Here is a 20,117-nt window from a genome sequence, read left to right on the forward strand (position 1 = left end):
TGTTTTTTGTATTGAACATGTGATTACATTTGAAGACAACAAACAGCAGATCTAATAAATGGAGTTATTTATTTTACGCTACAAGTTGGTTTTTTTTTTTCCTCAAATGTGATAATCATCTGTTGTATTTAAGAGTAAAAATCATTATCATTCCTTACAAAGGTTTACAGTTATTTCTAGCAATAATTCCAGAGGAATACAATATTATTTTATTGTCATTTGTAAAATGACAATAGGAAAACAGTGCTGATGAATTCTATTGCAAAACAATGAAAAAGAAAAAGGCAGTGAAGTGGACCGCTTGCTTTTCCAGTCATTTCTGCATGCTTGTCCCATCAGTAAATAAGATATCTCTCCAAACAGGAAGTCCGTTGAAAATACAGAAATACAAAAAAAAAAAAAGAGCGCGCGAGAGAGAGAGAGAGAGAGAGAGAAACATAATCCAATAAGATGCACTGAAAGTTGTTTTTTTTTAACCTGGGGAAGAAAATAAGTCTTATGTGTGCGAGAAGCGTGGTTGTGTGTGTATGTGGTTTGGAGTGTGGCATAAGAGTCTGCAGCCTCCTCCAGAAAAAGCACATGGTGTGAGTGTGAGTGCGTGTTTCACAAAAATGGTCATACATTCACGAGGCACACGCAGCCCCAGGGCTGACCCCTTCCCTCTCTTTTTCCCTGTCTCTCTTTTTCTCCCTCCCGCTCTCTCTCTCTCTCTCTCTCTCTCTCACTCTGTGTGGCCCTTGTCCTGCTGCACTGGCCCCGAAGTGTCCTCACAGTGTTACACCTGCTTGGGTAAAGTGATTGATGATAAGAACAGATCCATTGTAAACAGTCTGGATATATAGCTCTGAACAGAGGTCCTTTTTTTTCTTCATTTTGTCATCCAGGTGAGTTCCAGAGAGGTGTCTGGTGCCCATTCACAGTTTTAAAAATCTGGGGAGCTTGGACACGCCTTGCGGGCTTTAATACTTCAGGGGCTTATTACCGGCAAGTGGCACAGCTCAGAGAGCAGAGATTCAGATAGCTGTCCTCATCAGGAGTACGGCCATGTCTGACATGCTCGTTTATGAGTAGTGACGTCTGATGACTCCCTGTGTCCCCTGTCAGAGACTGTGCGAAACGGAGCAGTAACATTAGACGAGTCGTACGACGGCAGGTGTCGGTGGCATGACTTAGCACCTGCTGTTTATGGAGCGTTATTAAGACAACGTTAAGAAGATGCTAATCTGACAGCAGGACCGTGATCTGCCCATCCCCTAAAGCTCAGGAGTGGAGGAGGAAGAGAGGGGTGAGACTGTGTTAAGGTCTCCTCCGAGGAGCATCCGCTGAGGGGAGAGTTTGTCACAATAGGTGGGAACTACTCCATCTGGCCATCCTCCAGTTACTGTGGAAATAGATGGCAAAGCTCCGCATGACATTCTGTTTACAGTTAGTAATTATCCAGATTTGTCATTTTCAATATCATCTTAGTTACACAATAAAACAGCTCCACGACTGTGGGTAGATTCGTATATTTAGAGTGCCCTGACGACAGGTATTTGCCTGTTGTTACTTGAGGGACAACAAAACTTTGTACAGAGTTTGTTTCCTCTCAATTAAAAACTTTGGTTCATTTTTTAAAGGGGGAAAGCAATTAGAATGTAATATCTGAGCCAAGCATAAGTTTCTTCTATTTTTGATTCGCTTAGTTCTTAAAAAAACTCTTAACAATAAAGTAGTGCTCATAATATCATTATAGTTAGCTTCAGTGTGATCAGTTTAGTTATTTTTGAGTACGCTGTGTGCAATATGGGGAGGAGAAACTAGATTTTTCTTCAGAAAACCAGAAAAAGGGGAAGAAGTTTTATGAGCCTCCGTACAAATTTGCTGTTCATCACTGTGAAAAAGACAGATGGATGAAAACCGTCTGTGACGTAAAAGCAACATGTAATACTTTCATTGAAGAACAATGCCATCTGTGCTCATTTTTTTTGCATTGATGAAGCAGAGAAATGACTTCAGCGGTAAGAGGGCGGAACACCAAACTGTCGAAGCTGTTCCTCGCCCTGACTAAACTCCTGTGAGTGTTTTTTTCAGTGCGTAAATGTAGACATGGAGGTCCTGCCCCTTCGACTCCAGTTGAGACCTGAGCTGGTGCCTGCCTCGACGCCCTCTGCTGGCTGCTCGCGTTTGCGCAGTTTGGTGCTGAGCTGGATGAGACATTGGTCCCAGTCCTCTGGTAGCAGAAGCATCAGAAAGCCCAGGCATATGATGAAGACGGCGATGAGTCGCACGGTGTTGAAGTTGATATCACAGGTGTACAGGTCTACCACTGCAGCACAAACAGGACAGCATAAAAAGATAAGATGTTTCACATTGGAAAACCAATCTCCTACAGAAGCTTTGACGTGTTGTACAGCAGATTTTCAAACAAGTACACCCCAGTCTTGAGATGACACTTCTGATTAGACTCACTGATGTCTAGAGGATGTGCCTGTTGTGTTTCAAATTTCTTTGCATCTTTGGACAAAAATAATAACAACAAAATGCTGGAGTGGAACCACCGATCAATTTGTGTAGGGTCAACAAATAAAAACAGGATGCTGATTTTTCCTTTCAGCATGTTCAAGCTCTACATGGTTCTGCCGCGGCGTGGCACGCTGCACATTGCAGTGGAATGATGTGTTGTTTGAACATACCGAAAGGAGACTATGGAAAGGCTCCACGTCTAATGTCTGTGAAGTGTGGCCCGGTGAGATGACAACTTACTTGCATTGACGGGAACACTCATGACAATGCCGAGTGAAATGAGCGTGGGATATGTAATCGCAATTCCAAAGTTTACCAAGATGTTGAATGCTGTGAGGAGATAAAAGAAGAAGTCTTACAAGTTTGTCAAGGACAGGTTTCAATGCACGCTTATGACAAACTTATAATAAACCCATCATTATATGCTGTACTTTGTGTGGTATTCTGATGTATATTGCTTCTTTTACATTCATAGTGAAAAAGCCTTGTGGTCAGCAGACATAAAACTTTTCATAACTTAGATAAGATGGCTCACATAAGATGGCACATTTTTAATATTTTAAAAATACCCTCCACAAAGGTGATATTGATCATGTGAAGCGCAACCAATGGAACATATCGAAAGTGATCATTTGCTGTGAACGCTTTTTCTGCATAATCAATATATTGGGTTCAGTGCTTGTATTTGGCTACTTAATATTGACCCGAGTCAAAATCATTTACTGGAACCAACAACTCCAGTGTCAGAATGTCTGCTCACCCAGTAGCAGGCCAGCCACTCCACACAGGTAGGCCCAGGGGATGTCAGCAGGGGACCCAAAATACTCAACATGTGTGAAATACAGGATAACTGGCACAAAGCTGATGAAAACAAAGTTGGCACCCCCAACGATGGTCAGAAAGAGAGCAGCTTCACCAAACTTGGCACTGCCCAAGACCAACTTAAAGAGTACCTGGGAGATGAAAGAGCGAAGAGAGGTCATCCGGTCAACGTGAAGCCCGGAGATCGGGCGGCAGTGATATGACATGCCAGACCTGTCCTGCTGTTCTGGCTCCGTACCAGAGCTGTCTGTTTATCACATCTGACTTAAGTGAGAGACGGGAGAGAAGGTGCTGGACGACAGAAGTGAAATACGCTCCTCTGTCCAGCCTCTGTATTGATTTGTCCTTCAGCATGAGGAAGGCACACTCAAAGGCCAATAAAACACATCAGCAATCAATCTGTCTGACAACTTCCTCCTGAAAGATACTCTGACTTATTTAAAACTGCGATCGTGAAAATGAAATGAACTGACTATTAGATCCAGCTTGTGACAAAGTTCCAAAATTCATTGCTACTGTATGTGTATATGTATGTGTAGCTGTGTATGTTTTATGCTAAATGTTATACTTTTCAGAAGGTAATAGAGCTGGATTATTTGAAATGGCATTGAAAAAAGTCATTATGATGAGATACATATTGAATGGTTTTATCACTAAAATGACTGAAGATGGCCAGTGATGTTGTTGTTGTTGTTGTTGTTGTGTTTTGGTGTCATGTTTACCTTGTACAGCGCTGACATTGATGCAGAGGCTACGACTAGCGTGATTCCTATGACAGAGTGACTGTGGAATCCATCTGCGTAGGTCATCATTACAATCCCAGCTATGGCTAAAATGGCTGCAACAATCTGTAAAAGATGGATAAAGGAGAGTATATGATACATCCAAAACTATACCAATATTCCTCGCTCTGTATCACTAGTAAGTGTTCTTGTGATGATGGAGTATTTTCCCATGGGGGAATAAAGTTAGCAATGTCAAGAGGAAGCAAATCCTTTAACTTTCCCTCCATAGACCAAAATAAAAACCATAGGTGCAAAATCTGTATACACCTAATGAAGGATAAAAAAAACCTTTTGTGAATTTAATTGAAAACCGTCTCACATCAGTCATCCTCTTATCGGCCGCCAGCATTTCACAGACTTTCGTTTGTGAATATAAGATTTAGATTTAAATTAAGATTTAAAGATATGATTCACAGAGACTATAAGGAGATCTACTACCCTCCAGAGTTCCTCTTACCTTTAATTTAGCCCAATATCTAATGCAATCTTTTTTCCCCCCCCATACGTCTAAGAGTAAGAGAAGACAATTCTAAAAAGTCATTACTTAGGCAAAGTGGCTCCTTTTCTGCATGGACCAGCACTGACATTAGACTAATCTATAAAGTAATCTAGGCAAAAAAAAATTGAAAAACCTTTTGCTTTGTGTCCTTTAGACACGCTTCATATCAGGAGTCATCTCCCAGCCAAAGCTAAAACCATTATTCTCGATAAGACTCACCCACAGGGACCTGGGAGCTTTTGAAGAGATTGTTTGAGAGTGCTGGTCAATGCATTCACTTAAAGGAAAGATGTAATCGTTTTTCCTGTACAGAACGGTCCTCTGGTCTAGTCTACTGAGCAGCTTTTCTCTGGTAGAGCAAAATAAATGCTCTGACTAAGCTATTGATTTAACATACACTAGCTCCATATTTACAAACTGAGAGATTTCTCACTCAACTGGATGTGTGTGTGTGTGTGTGAGTGTGTGTGTGCGCGCGCGTGCATGTGTGTGTGTGTGTATCTTTTAACAAAGCTGAGCACAGTTGAGTGGATTAGTACTGCATTAGGGAGGTGTCAGTAAGATAAATGGCTTGCGAGCCACAGCCAGAATGGAACTCGAGGGAGATCCTGGCCACAATGGCTTTCCTCAGGCACTGCAGCTTGGCTGGCTATCACTCATTTACCTCTGCTTTTATTTCAGACAACTGCTGCTTTTCTGGGTCACGTAACCTCTCTTCCTTGTGGCATTTTATTTGACTTCCTCTGAGCTTTGTCAGCGTTGGTCTCAAGGTCAGTGATTGAGTGAATGGATGAATGAATGAGGAAACAGACCACATCAAAGTCCATTTTTCACAACTCATAAACCTTTTGCTAACAACATGAGGTTGATATCACAGTATGTGTGGGGTATGACTGAGAGCTAGTGTCCAAATGGTCATTTTCAATTTCATTTTCATTTTATATTTACTTGTGTTCATTTTTTTTTTTATTGTCAATTCATATTTCTGACTGTCTGATGAATTTGGTTCAACTTGTTTCAAAAGACACTATAAGAATAACCCTGTTCACTGAAGACAGTCCCCTTTCACTCAACTCACAGCTTTGTCCTTGCTGTCTAACATCACCAGCTCTCCTGTCAGTCAAAACCCAGCAATCAGAACATTTCATATCCATTCTGCCAAGACTGCCTTTCCACTCCATTTGCCCAGCTCTGCATACATTCACTTTCTACTCCTATCAGTTCAGTACCCTGATAAAACTCATTGTCCAGTGCTCATCTTCCGCAGATTGAGTCCTCAAAGCCTGTCACCTGCTCTGTCCTTGCCTGGGATCCTAAATCCTAAATTATTATTGGCAAGATATCAGGAGAGCTGAGGAGGTGGATCCCCCCCCCCACTCTTCCCCACCTCACTGCACGCTCACTCTCTCTCTCTCCTCTTTTTCACATGACGGAAACTCAACCACGTTCCCCTGCAATGCTGCAGACATCAAAACAGCTTGGTACGCGGCAATCCCCCACAGAGCGTAGGAGAGAGAGAGAGTTACACAGTTTTCATCACGGAGTGGAAGAGAGAGAGAGAAAAGAAAGGAGGGGAGAGAGGGGAGATGAAGGGATGGGGGTGAGTGGAGAGCAACTGCTGCTGCAGAGATGAAAGCCACCATTAAGCAGCTCAGCTAAGCCAGGCAGCAGGAGAAACCCAGAAAAAGATGGACAACCGCTTTCAATCTGCGGCTAGAGCGTGAATTAAACGACCCCTCCAGATTACGCTTCTCCAGTTTCTTCTTTTTTTTTTTTTGTTTTGTTTTTTGCCTTGTATTCGATCTTTTTTCATAATACCCAAAGGCTATTTTAGTGCACACATTACCATGTCTCTGGCATAACCTTCCACGACAAGCAAAACTTCTACTGCGTGTTATGTAATTTCCCTATAGACCCTGTAAAAACATCACAATGATCTTATTCAAGTGAAGTGAACTCATGATCCATCCTAGAATTTTCTAAAGCTTTGATACAAATTTACCTGACCCTTTGTACCTTTAAGGACTTCAGAAACCCCATCTGCTGTGTAATATTATGAAATCAACATATCAAACAGACACTGAAAAATCCCTCTAGAAGCAGATTCAATATGAAACTATTATATCAGTGAGAAAATGTTTGAACAAAGTCAGTGTGGAAAAGAAAGACAAAGGAAACATCTCTGAGGAAACATTGATAATCAAAACCAGAGAAAGTCATAAATGGGTAAGATCTCTACTGTGGATTCAGACACAGGAGAGCTACTCGTTCAGTGTGGATAAATCTTCTGTAATGAAACAAAAAAAGGCCTCCAACATGGTAATACAGATAAAAGGCCTCCAATCGTTCTGAGACTTCTGTTTGATTCCTCAGAGTGAAAAAAGCCACTACTGTGCCACTTAAGTTTTTACACATGTAACTACAATTTGGAACACACACACACACACTCTAACACAAACACACACTAACACACACGCGCGCGCACGCACACACGGACGCACACACTCAGAGTTCTTAACCTTCCATTTGTAAGTAGCACTTACGCACAAAGGCTGTGCGTCAAGATATGTGGATATCTTATGCATGTTAAACACATTTATATAGTGTCGGCTTACACTGAAGAGGTTCAAACCTAGTTTGGTACCGAGAAAGAAAAAAAAATGCCCTGTCAAGTTATTCCCTAAAGTATTCGTTACAGTTGAAGGTATCTTCTCCACCCAGTGATGAGTAATATTCACCCACCCTGACCCCCATGAAACGATCCCTCAGTACGATCCAGGAGAGCAGGAAGACGAAGGCTTTGTTACAGCAGAACAGTGCAGACACGTCGGTGGTGTTGATCTTACGCAGGGCCTGCAGGTATAGGTAGTTGGTCAAAGTCCACAACAGGCCAAAGGGAGCGACTTTAGTGAAAAACACTTTGGCGGTGAGCCCGTCGTCTCCAAAGAACCGGCAGCATTCCCTACGGGGCAAATACAAACACACAAACACTTTAACGACTTCCGCCCATGTGTACATTAAATGCTGGCTAATATTGCTGATATGAGTACATCTCGAATGAGCGTAGGCTTGACTGAGCAGCCTGCATCTCTGAGAACAAACCGGGCCCAGATAATGTACAATCACTTTTTATTGCAAGCGGAGCAAACAAAAACAGAATAAACACATGAGTTGATCAAACCAGGGTCCAGAATACACTGAATAAGATATATAAGTGGACTGCTAAAGGGCACAGACATTTATCCACGTTTGGCAAGACACAATGGACACTAAATGTAAATGGAGCCATAAATAAAGCGTGACAAGGAAAATGGAATGAATACCAGGAAAACTCCTTTCACATAAATAACCTCAGACAACCTGGAATCTCATCGGTCAATTATCCACAGCTTATTCATGGCCAGCTGTTATCTGTTCGATATATAACCGGACCAAATTATAGTGCAATTCAGCATCAGCATAACTAACGCTCTCAAGTCCATAAGTCCTGTTGGATTCAGTTTCTAACAACCACTTTGTCTTTAATTGGATACAAATGATGTAGAAATGAGAGCATCTGATTATGAAGTGTGGACCAAAAGACTGGATTTGTTGAGTATGGATCAACATTTAACATATTAATATAAATAATAGTTATATAATGGAGGAAAAATAACTATACTGAAATAAAGTGCTGTACAAACCATGAACTGGCACTCTAATTTGATACGTTACATTAAAAAGTCCAATTATAGGACTAAGAAAAGGAACAGGTTTTGAACGAGGGATAGAATGCAATATTGCATAAGGATTTATTTTGTGTGATGATAGGAGATGAAGTCAGCGCAGAGATAATCAGACACTCTAATGTTAGCTAGTCCATTAACCCAAACTTTCATCATCAGTACGAAGGCATTGTGAATATTCATGGTTAGTCAAGTGGCCATTGATTTCTGCTTCACACAACAGTGTTTTGCTTTTATATATTCAGTTGTGCGTTCTGAAGGTCTTGTAGACAGATACATAGATGGGATCACTAACAGTCAGTTTGAGAAGAAAAAAAGCCCACCTCTACTGTAAACAAACATGACCCTATTCTCTCAAACAGTAAGCCCACTAATTTACCTCCAGACAGACTGAACCTAACAAATCGCTGACTCGTTCATAAATGTATAAGCATTGTGACTGAAGTTCCATTAGGCAAAGTGGTTGTCGAATCTTAAAGAAAGATATGGCATAATATTTTGGCAGACGTTCAAAAATGTAAAGAGTGCTTTAAAAAAAAAAACACACTGACCATGGCATTATACAAATAAACTGCTCAATGACAACAAACTGGATGGATCAGGGGTCAAAACCCATAGTCATTTCATTCCTTCTCCTGGCCACTCTCTCAGATAACATCCGTGTCTTCTGTGGTCTTCTGTTACCACAGTGTGGCCAGGAGCAGCTGGCCAGAGGCCAGCAGACTGCCCACTCATAAGAGACTTGCCTCTTTTTCTGGACAAATGCTGACGGAAAGGCAGTCTGGGTAACAGACCCAGCTGACAGTCCCAGTGAAGGACTTCTAAAACAGGACGGACGGAACATCCTTCTTCTCTTACCGTGTCACGCTCTCAAATCATTTCTGCATTTTTTATGAGCGTATGTTCCCATCAGAGCACAAATCTGGCAAGAAAAAACCTTCAATCGATACAGGAAGCAAAAAATAGCTCAAATAAATAAAAAAAGATGTTCAAGGAGAGAGTCGCAAGGGTGATGTTTCTTTTTGTCGAGGCATTGTTGAAATTTAATGAAAAGGACAAGGGAAGCAAAATGTGTTTCTAATACATCCTTTTTTTTATTTCTGTGTCCTGAGGGGTAGCACCAGCTGTAGTTAGAGTGAATACAGAGAGAGTTGTTCAGTATGCAATGCATGTTAGTTTAGGGAGGAGTGCGTAAGGGGGGCTATCCCTCCATTACTGCAAATACAGCAGCAGGCGTGACGCTGATTACAAATACAGCAGGAACCCTTGCTGTGTCCTGCCAACAGATACAGAGTCTCACACTGAGACAGAGAGTGTCACAGTCTAAGAGATGATTAATCATGATAAGAGACTTCACAAATCTCAATTCACAAGCATTAGCAAGCTCTAAGACTCAGTCACACGCTCATAAAAGACTGTTAAAAGTCATACCCACTCACGTTGAGATGACAGCACTCCACAGAATAGAGGATCAGTGCTACTAGACTAGAATAAAATAAACTTGAAACTTAGTAGACTACACCCCTTGACTAAAAAGAAGTTCATTCGCAGGGGTTATCAAGGACAACACTTAATGTGAGCTTTAAATACCTCTATGAAATTTATTCATCAACGCTGCTTATTTTCATATGATAGAGTGTAATTTTGTATCCCATAAGACATATTCTGCGGTTAGTTTTGATCGTGCCTCTTCTGTTCCAGGCCACACCCCCTGCTCTTACCTGAAACGTTGCCTGGGCGTCTGTCTCTCTGTACTCTTACACAGGTGCCCCATGTAGTAGAGGGGAAAGAACAGGCTGTTCCAAGTGGTGGCGAACCAGGTGAGGGTAAAGGGGGCGTCGAATTGCTTGAAGGTGAGCTTGGCTAGCTGGGTTGAGCCGGCCCAGGACGAGCACACGCATATCACCATAGCAATGCCCCACAGAGCCTTTCGCACCTGAACCGCCGTCACTTTCACGCAGCAGTGCAGTCTCCGCTTTCCGCTGCCTGACTCCGCCCCTGCTCCGCCTGACACTGGCTGACCGTCCGCAGTGCCCACCACGTTCTCCCTGGGCCGGTCTTCTCCTGCACACACACACACACACACACACACAAAAGAGACAGCAGAGAAACATAAACACACTGTTAAGATGTTTCATAAACACAGCAGAGATACACATCATGTAGAAGCTCACAGCAACAATGCACAAACTCTGTGGTTTTTTCAATAACTCCACATTATTCAAACTTCCTCTGCTTTCTTTGGTCCTCTTAATTATTCTTGCACTTTTGCAGCTAGCTTATATTGTTCCAAGTTGTTTTCCCTTATATGCAACTAAAAATAGGCCCTTTTACAGTTTATTTAAGTTAGAAAGAAATCAGTGGAGGACCTTTAAGCTAAATAACTGGTAATCAAGCATGGCAGCCTTTAGCCCAATAAAGGACATAACAACAGGCGCTAATAGTAAAACTGAGCCAATATAAACCCTGTCTTCTACACACACACACACACACACATAAACAAACACAGTAGCTCACATTCACTCATCTGTGCAGGTATTAATGACCTGTTACTTCAGGGAAGACAGATCCTAAATGTCCATTTATGGATCCCGATCTCCTGAGGGGAGCAGTCCTGTGCATACCTTTTACCTCTCCCTGAGCCAATCACACACAAAACCACAGACAATACTCAGCAGCACTGATTAGACATTATGGGCCTCTGTTCACTCAATGAGACTCGTAACAGCCTTTCTTTATTGGTTCATTTTCACACAGAATAAACAAGGGGAGTAATTACCATGCTGCTCCCACTGGGATGGTCTATCTGGATTCCCTGTGAAATCAGTGTAACTCCTTTACTGGGCCCTTTAATTTTACTTCAAGCAGAGCTGCAGCAAGATATGAGAGAATACTTAGCCTGGCTAAGGCACGTTTTACCGCGATGTGCAGAGAACGTTTACAGTTTAGCGCTTCATATGTTTATTTTTCTCAGTCCATAACCAGAATTCTGCTCAATGTCGCATCATCAGCAAAGTGGCTGATATGACCAACAAGACATACAATAATAGAAAATGAAAAATACTGTGAAATTCTATTAAAAATACCCTCCTGGAAAGAAAAAAAAAAAAAACGTTTTAACCTCGACAGTCTTGCCATTGTGTGATAGGTGAATGGGACGAGGGGAAAAAACGAATCTTTTCTCACATAATTAGAGTCAGAGCTGAGACTGAAAGCACAGACGGCCAAACAAAAACATGAAGAATGCACAGAAGAATGCCAAGCAACATGAAGCTACACTCGGTACAAAATTACTATGCATTAGTATTTTAATGAAGTACAGCACTTGGAAATTACATGGACAAAGACATTGTGCATTCCCTCGTCATTCCGGAGGCTTTACCAACAGTGTCATTTTACAAAATGCGTGAAAGCTGATTTTTTTTTTTTTTGTATTTTGTATTCATGTGATGGTCCAGTGACAAGAAGCATGCGCGTGTGCGTGTGTGTGCACGCGCGTGTACAGCTCTCCTAGTGAGGACCAGTCTAAGTTTTAGACCTTGGGAGTAAAGACATTTTGGGAAATGAGGACATTTTGGCTGTTTGAGGGTTAAGACTTGGTTTTAAGGTTCTCATTAGAATTAGGCTTAAATTAGGATTAGGGTAAAGGTTGGGGTTAGGCATTTAGTTGTGATGGCTGAGGTTAGGGTAAGGGGCGTGTGTGTGTTTGTGTGTGTGCGTGTGTGTGTGTTTGTGTGTGTGTGTGTGTGTGTGTGTGTGTGTGTGTGTGTGTATGAGTGTATGCACACAAGCGTGTGTGTGTGTGGGTGGGTGTGTGTGTGTGTGTTTGTGAGTGTAGAGGGACCCAGAGGGAGCTGAAATGGATTATTTGGAATATCACATTTTTCCACTGGTCAAGGACATGCATATTTTATGTGACTGAAGAGTGGACAAATTTGGAGAAAGTATTGGCATCATAACCAGAACATGCCTCGGAGTGTTTTAGCACCATGAATTTAAAACGATACATGCTCATCACTTGAGACCCCCTAATGTATCAGAAGAGCTAAACACCCTCCAGAAATGCACCAGACACAGTGTGAAAACAGAAAACATGAAGCCCAGGCTGACATCATGAATCATAAAAAGACATTTAGTATAAAATCTCCATCTTATTTTCATGACAAATAGTGTTTGTAATGACTGTATAAACTAAACTCTTCGTTTCAGGAGACAGTGTACCAGATGCATCTGGAATGTGTCTGCTGTACTCAAGTATAATGACACACCATAGGGGAGCAAGACCCTTGTAAATTAGTACACCAGTACTACCACTGACATTGCATCTCTGCCTTTTAATAATCACTAAATTCGCTCATGAATTTGTCACAAAACCTCCGTCCAAAGTGCCATGGCTAACCCACTGATCTCTGGCTAAGCTATTTCTTATATGCATTATCTCTGTTTTATGCATGAAAATGCTCTTTAGATTGAGAACAGACTTTTACAGTTTTAAACACAGTGAAAGTGCAAATTCATCACTTTTTTGATTTCTTATTTATAGTTCATTATTATATTCAATCTGGCATTGAGAGCAGAGAAAGATTGGAGTCCATTAAGAAACCAGCCATCCTATGTATTCAATTTGCTTTTGATGAAAAATGCATTGAGGTGATACTAGCTTTGTCAATGGGTCACAGTCTCATTACATAACAAAAGCTGCTCCCTGATTGCTATTGACTTTGTGCCCTTGATAATGCTGCTGTAGCATTTTAATGGAGAGGAGCAGTATTGGCTCCGATTATCAGTGGAACAGAGTGTTGCATACTGGTCCTACTCAGTCGCTGCTGCTTCAGATAATGCCAGAGGAGGTCAGGAGAGCGACTTCTTTGTTGCATTACCTATTTAACACATAGGTCTGATTTTTATTTTTAACCCTCAGGGCTCCTTAATTTAGCGCTTTGCTTTCAAAAATCAACTGATAACCTCACCAAAACATGGACTCACACATGCATATGAAAACTTGTAAACTCAAACATATTCTAACGCGCACACACATACACACACACATAATGTTGCCTTTTTTGTCCCTCGTGGGCCACTGTCCCATCTCCCGTAGGTCTGGCCAAAGTTCCATACTGCAGCACAGTTTCATCCTTCAAATGCGGCGACAGGCCAAGCCAATCTACGCTCTGAGAAGGAGCGACCCAGCCAAGCATTTTCAAACTGTCAGCACTTGACGCAGCCACTGAGACGGCAGCAACCCCCACCCACCCCCCCGCGTCCTACGTGCTCATCACTTCTCCCCTGGCCCATACATGCAGCATTTTTTACTTACTTCCCATGAAATGGACATGAATAAAATATTAACCTTATGCGTGCCTCAATCTGCCACTGACTCAAACAGCAATACATCATTAACTTAAACGACTGGGACATTTTTTGCAAGTAATTTGATAATGGTCTATGAAAGAGCTGACATGAGGGTGGGAGATCTTCTCCAGGATTATTAGTTAAATGCTTTTGAACAAAGAAAGAGGAATAGAGAGAGTCTATGTAGGGGTGAGCACTCCTCTTGATTACAGGTAAGCTAGAGGAGCTGAAGAGAAATTCTCAGATGTGGACATTCCCTGACTGATGCCTTGACCTGAGTGACTGGGATATGAAGATGAATGTGGAACTCACACAGTTCAACTATTCAACTATTCATCATGTCTGAATGAGCAGCTCTGGCATCAAAGTCAAATGACAAGGCCACATCCATTAGTTAACCATTATTTGCTTATGTGGCATCTGAGGTAAAGAAATCCATCTATCTGGATCTATTCAAAACCTAGGTAAGGATTATGGGGGCAGTGTGTGTGTGTGTGTGTGGGGGGGGGGGGGTGTTTGATTGAATAGGTTACCCAATTTCCCTGTTCTCTAACCAGTTGTCTTGCTGACAAATTTATCTGTTTGGTTTTGTGTCAAGCGCTTAAAAGCAAGTCTGCATCACAGATGAACACTGTTTCTTGCTTCTGGACTTTGAAAAGATGCATTCACACAACTGAACTGCCTGCAGGAATCACTGATTAGCTATGAGACCCCATTGGTCCCCAGCCAGCAGTCCATTACAGGACAGGACAGTCTATTACAGGACAGGACAGTCCATTACAGGACAGGACAGTCCATTACAGGACAGGACAGTCTATTACAGGACAGTTCTACTATGACTTGAAAGACTCTTGCTCCAGTCCTTTATTTTTAGTGGTTATTCTTCTTTTCCTCGCTGTATGTTTTCCCCCAGTTTGCATGAGGCTCCCTGCTCTGTACTGCTCAGTCTCCTCCCTTCACCCTGGTTATCTCTGCAGTGCAGATTTCTCCCCCTGATAGCAGTAAAATCCCCTATCCACCACAAGAGTCATGTCCACTATCCCAGCAGTCAACTTCACAAAGCTCAGCCACCCAGGGAAGACAATGCTCGCTCATGCTTTCACACGAACCACACCCTCAGACAGTCTCTGACTCACACACACGCACTCTGTCTCTCTCTCTCTCTCCCTCCCTCTCATGCATACAAACTCATAAACACGCAGCCCATACAAACACACACACACGCACACACAGACATACAGATGCATAATGTAATACCATCCACCGCATAGAGCAGCAGGTAGAGTGTTAAAAAGAGTGTGTCTGTGTGTGTGTGTGTGTGTGTGTGTGTTGTTTTTGGAAGAGGTCATTGTGTTAAGGTGGGCATTGCTCCTTAATGTGTAATCTCAAAGGGGAGATCCCTGGTCCTTTACTCCTCAGAGACTGGAAGACCATTCTATAGTGCAAACCCTTCAGATCTTCAGAAGGAGTGGACTGATCCATAATCTCAAAGATTTTAGTGGATTCTCCTGGGCTCTTCACATACCCTGACAGGGCTTTGAAGTGACCAAAAAAAGAAAAAAAATGCCTGCCACAGATTCACATCCAAAAAACCATACAAACAAAAAATACAAAAAAAAAAAAAAAAAAAAAAAACAAGCCTCAGTGCAAGCTTGAATTTAACAATGGAATTTCAAATGGGCTGTATAACAATAGCCTGGTTTCTCAGTGTACAAGTAACTGGCATGTCTGAAAGCTGCAGAGCTGAAGAGCTTGGTATGTCTCGCCCTCTGAGGCAGGGCGGACAGTTTGTTTACTATCCTACACAGCAGCAGATCCTGAGAGTCAGAGAGACTCAGCTGTGAAGGCATATCCAACTTGACCTGTCACTCACATCCCCATCAGCTCTGGTGACACGCAATGGTGACAAGACTCGTCTGCCAGCGTTGACAGACAAACGCGAAAGAAGAGAAAAAAAAAAGCTCATGTGAGAAAGCCAAGAGGAAAAAAGTCACTCTCTGTGTGATTCAGTCCAGAGGCCATAGATAATGATGACATAAGGAAAAGATATACTGACCGAAAAAAAGGATGACTTCTCGTTCCCTTTTCTCCTTATGCCAGCTCACATACACACACACGCACACCTTAATCTCACCCATATTCTCTTTAACTCTTTTCTCTCTAAGGGGTGACCTGGGTGGGCATGAATATTGCTGGGACTGTCAGTGGATGAGTGGAGCATCATTGAGCACTGCACTGGCCAGCTGGACAAGCAGATGCTCTGTGCTCTGTGGTGACCATTCACCGTCCGACTCCACTGCTTAGTGACACGGCAATGCACAGCATGTCCCTGCCTGCCTCTCTGTGTGTGTGTGTGTGTGTGTGTGTGTGTCTGAGAGAGAGAGAGAGAGCGACAGAAAGAGAGAGAGAGAGAGAGCGACAGAAAGAGAGAGGGAGAGAGAGAGAGAGAGAGAGAGAGAGAGAGACTGTGGTTACTCAGCACCTGGCACTTGCATAGGATTTACCTCATCTTCCCCCCTTCATTTCATTCCTGAGCTCTCCTCCACCCTCTCTGCTCTCTGCTCCCTCTCTATTCCCTGTCCCTGTCCTGAAAGAGGGAGCACAGTTTAAGAGACTGGCACCAGTCCCAACACCCCTACAGTCCAATCAATATTTAAAACATTGGCCGCAAGTCCCCCGGTGAGTGAACTGACAAACTGCCGTTGCAGGCGAGTCCCCCAAACAGAGCCTTCCTCCGTAATTTCCTCAGCACACGAAAGAGCCGGGAATCAAAACAGCCTTATTTACGTTAACCTTTCCCTTTAACCTGCGAGGCTTTATTTCAGCAGGTTTTTAGCATGTACTACACAACACTGGAGCCAGTTTTCTGCTTGACATAACCTTAACAGCATTACCTGTTAAGGCTTCATTTTGATTTATGTCCTGTCCCAAGGCTCCTGAGCCCTCCTGGCAGCGCAAGACAGAGGAAGTGTGTGGCAGATTATACATCTTGCTGATGAGGTGCTACAAAATATATACCCTCCCGTCACACACACGCATACACACACACATACACACACACACACACACACACACACACGCACACACACCCCACTCACCTACACATGCATCAAGTGCCTGCTTATCCCACGACTGAGCACATACTTCTAAGCCTTCACATGAAACCCCTCTTAGTAGGGATTTGACACTCCACTGCACATAAGGGAAGACATGTATGCTTAAATTCGACACAAACCGAGAAGAACCATCTATCAAACTGAAGAAAGTTATAAATATAAACACACACACACACACACACACACACACACAAAAAACATTGCCTGCTTACAGTTCCAAGCCTGCAATGTGCTACATATACTTGTTAATGGTGTGTTGGTACCTGTGCAGCTGTGATCTTCAGATGTATATCTATAGACAACATGAAAAGACTACCTTGCTCTTTCAACTGTTTCAGCATATTTCATGGGAAATTGCATTTGACTGAGACATTTCTCTGTCAAACAATAAAAGAGACAGCAGCCTGCTAACTGCCTTTGACACATTCAAGCATTTGCTTCTATTCTTTTAATGCTGAATTTACAACTTGCTTCATTGGCTGGTTTATCGCCAACATATACCTAAGGCTCTTCTTCATGAATGTTGAAATGAACCTCATCACGCTCAACCAATCATGAATCTGCACGATCCACTAAGTGGCTGGTAAAACGCCTTCAAATTCATTAAGCAAAGTGAATGACCTTAAAGTCTTAACTGTCATGCTACAGCAATTTCCTGCTATATATCAACACTAGCTGTTCATGGCTTTCACTTCATTGGAGCTGAGCCCATGGAAAACAGAATGAGTCAGGACTGAGCCTCCAAACAGCCACTGAAATTTCAGGATCTTGTTTGCAAACATGTAGCGTTTGTTACTGGTGATTTTGGTAAATCGAGCCCTAGGGAATGTGCTGAGTACAGGCTCTTGGCCCGAGGAGCCAATGAAACCCGATAGTCCACTGTGAAAACACCCAGTGAGTGTTTTAACAAGACCGTATTACACATCACTTGACTGAAATGGTATGGAGAGGAAGGACAGGGTCTGTCTCTACTTTATCAGCCTGATCTATGACCCCACAGACTAGATGCAAAATGAGTAGCGCATATAATGTATTCTGAGGTCAAATATAAATATGTCAGAAGAGGAATCGATTGTAATATGAAGAGATAATAAGAACAGTATATCAAAACCTGGCTAAGAACTATCAAACATGTTTAAGAAGGGACCATAAAACAACGCAATGACCTATCTATGTCATCTCTCCAGTCAATACACAGCCCAGGATGAGGTCAAAGGATCTAAATGCCATGTTATGAGCAATGCAGATTTGTTTATCCTTCCTCTTGCATCGCCTCCTCCTTCAACACAAAATCTCGGAGATGAGTGTTTAACAAATATATCGTCTCTGCTTGTTGACCATAACCAGCAGTATTCATTTGCAATATTTCTGCAGCTGTGACTAAGCTTAGAGTAGTGACTTTGTCAAGTTGGACATGAAAAGCAGCTTATTGTGTGTTTAAAATACAAAACAAAACAAAAAATAATAATGACTTTCTGAATATATCATAACACTGGCAGGTTTTTGTTACAAAGCACTGAAATGACCTCTCAGAAGCTTCCAGAAAAAAAGGCAAGCTGGTAGTGTCTGGAGATTTGAAGTGCATTGTAATGGAAGAATGATTCTGCAGTGAAAATACAGCTTTTGGGCACACACAGACACACACACACACAGTCCTTTTTTTCACACAGCAACACACAAAGAGTGCTCCTAGGACATGACAGGAATAGTCCTGCTCCAATCAATGGGAAGTACCAGGAGATGTAATTAACTTGTTCTACCCACAAGAAACATAACAGGAAATGACAATTTCCTGAGTGATACTGAAGTTAAAAAATGCAAAGACACATCACACTGTTCAGTTAAAACCACCCAGAGTTAGATAAAAGCATTAGTAACAAACCAGCAAACATACCAGCAACGAGCCAGTGAGCCAATGGAGCGTGCATTTTACTGCATGAACGACATTATCAACTCATTGGCAAATCATGACAGGACCTATTTAGTTTCTCAGTGGTCAGTTAGTGGTCAAACATGTCCTGGAATAATAAAGCATTTGAATTTATGCAAAGCTCTAATGGAGCGTCTTATATTTAAGCCTCAAATCCCTGTGCAGCTCCACCATTGCGGGAGGGGCGTTCGTTGTCCCTGACTGAAACAACACCTTAATACATCACTCTTACCACTTCTTCTCAACATCTCGATTGGCTAGACCAAGTAACAGAACAGTCCAGAGCTTCTGCTTTATTTAACAAGAAATATCTTTCTTTTATCACAGTAAATGAATGAATGAGACTGAACGTTTATTTAAATTCAATAACACATTCAGTAAAAATACAAAAATGTCGTTTTATGGAGACAGCCAATCTTTCTTTCAATCCTGTACATATTATCTTTCTCTCAACCTTGCGATAATAAATTTATGCATTTATATTAAGTAATGATAAACTGAATTAGCCACCACTTCCACTCCGTTCAGCGTGTCTGTAATGCTTAAAAGAGATTCCAGTGGATACCTAAGATCCGCTGCTTGACACGCACCTCAGTCGCAAAGTGCGCGGGGTATATACGAACTTTGTAGATGTAGAAATGCCAGCCTGTCCAGAACTAGTAACACTTTACAAAATTGGATCTAACATGTCTCACAGGAGCGTGCCCTCGCGTGTCACTGGATTTGACGCGCGAGTCCTTGCTGACTGATAAGGACAGAAAACCCCTGTGGGACCTGTCATGTCATGGCACGTACCTTCCACTTTCGTCAAGGTGAGCACCGGACTGTTGCAAGCGGATAGAGGGGCGACCCTGGCCGAATGTTTCTTCATTTTTGACGAGCTCGGATAGGCAGAGCTCTGCCCGCGTCGACTACATCCCTAAAGCTGATATTGTACGATCGCTAAGACTGTATGGGCACTTGACGGTTCTTTCCTCCTCTTGCTTCCCCACCAGTCTGAAGTGTCTCCCGTCCTATTCTCCCTCCCTCTCCCTAGCCCCCCACCCCCCTCCCGTTTGGTTCCCCTCCCACTCTGATTCTGCAGAATCCTCGCCGACGAGCGTCCCGTTGCTTTTCAGCACAGAATATTGCTGCAATTGGCCAGATCACGAGGATTTCTGAGACCCACATCTGCTTGAGATTTCCTGCCACCCCAGCTGCACTAAGCCTGGTCCGCTCCCATACTTCCAGTAAAACTACATGTGGAGTGAATGACTGACAGCATATTGCCGTAGTCTTGCCCCGAAGACGGAACAGTAGACAACACAGTGTAACGTATAGGATAACTACGTTTTTACACGTTACACTGTGTGAGCCAGCAAACTATGCTCGGCCGCACTAAAA

General features: G+C 42.6%; 1 protein-coding gene across 1 annotated transcript in view; it reads right to left on the bottom strand.

Annotated features, from left to right (window-relative positions):
* Window positions 1-2,069: 2,069 nt before the first annotated feature.
* The window catches only part of slc35f3b (solute carrier family 35 member F3b), a 41,212-nt gene continuing 23,164 nt past the window's right edge, over window positions 2,070-20,117 (bottom strand). Inside the window, exons 3-8 of the mRNA XM_030772672.1 lie at window positions 10,058-10,400; window positions 7,354-7,573; window positions 4,050-4,175; window positions 3,266-3,458; window positions 2,746-2,835; window positions 2,070-2,308 (exon numbers count right to left, since the gene is read on the bottom strand). Coding sequence (XP_030628532.1) covers window positions 2,070-2,308; window positions 2,746-2,835; window positions 3,266-3,458; window positions 4,050-4,175; window positions 7,354-7,573; window positions 10,058-10,400 — 1,211 coding nt within the window. The remainder of the gene's footprint in view (window positions 2,309-2,745; window positions 2,836-3,265; window positions 3,459-4,049; window positions 4,176-7,353; window positions 7,574-10,057; window positions 10,401-20,117) is intronic.

The sequence above is a fragment of the Chanos chanos genome, chromosome 4, assembly GCF_902362185.1.
Source record: "Chanos chanos chromosome 4, fChaCha1.1, whole genome shotgun sequence".
NCBI lineage: Eukaryota > Metazoa > Chordata > Actinopteri > Gonorynchiformes > Chanidae > Chanos > Chanos chanos.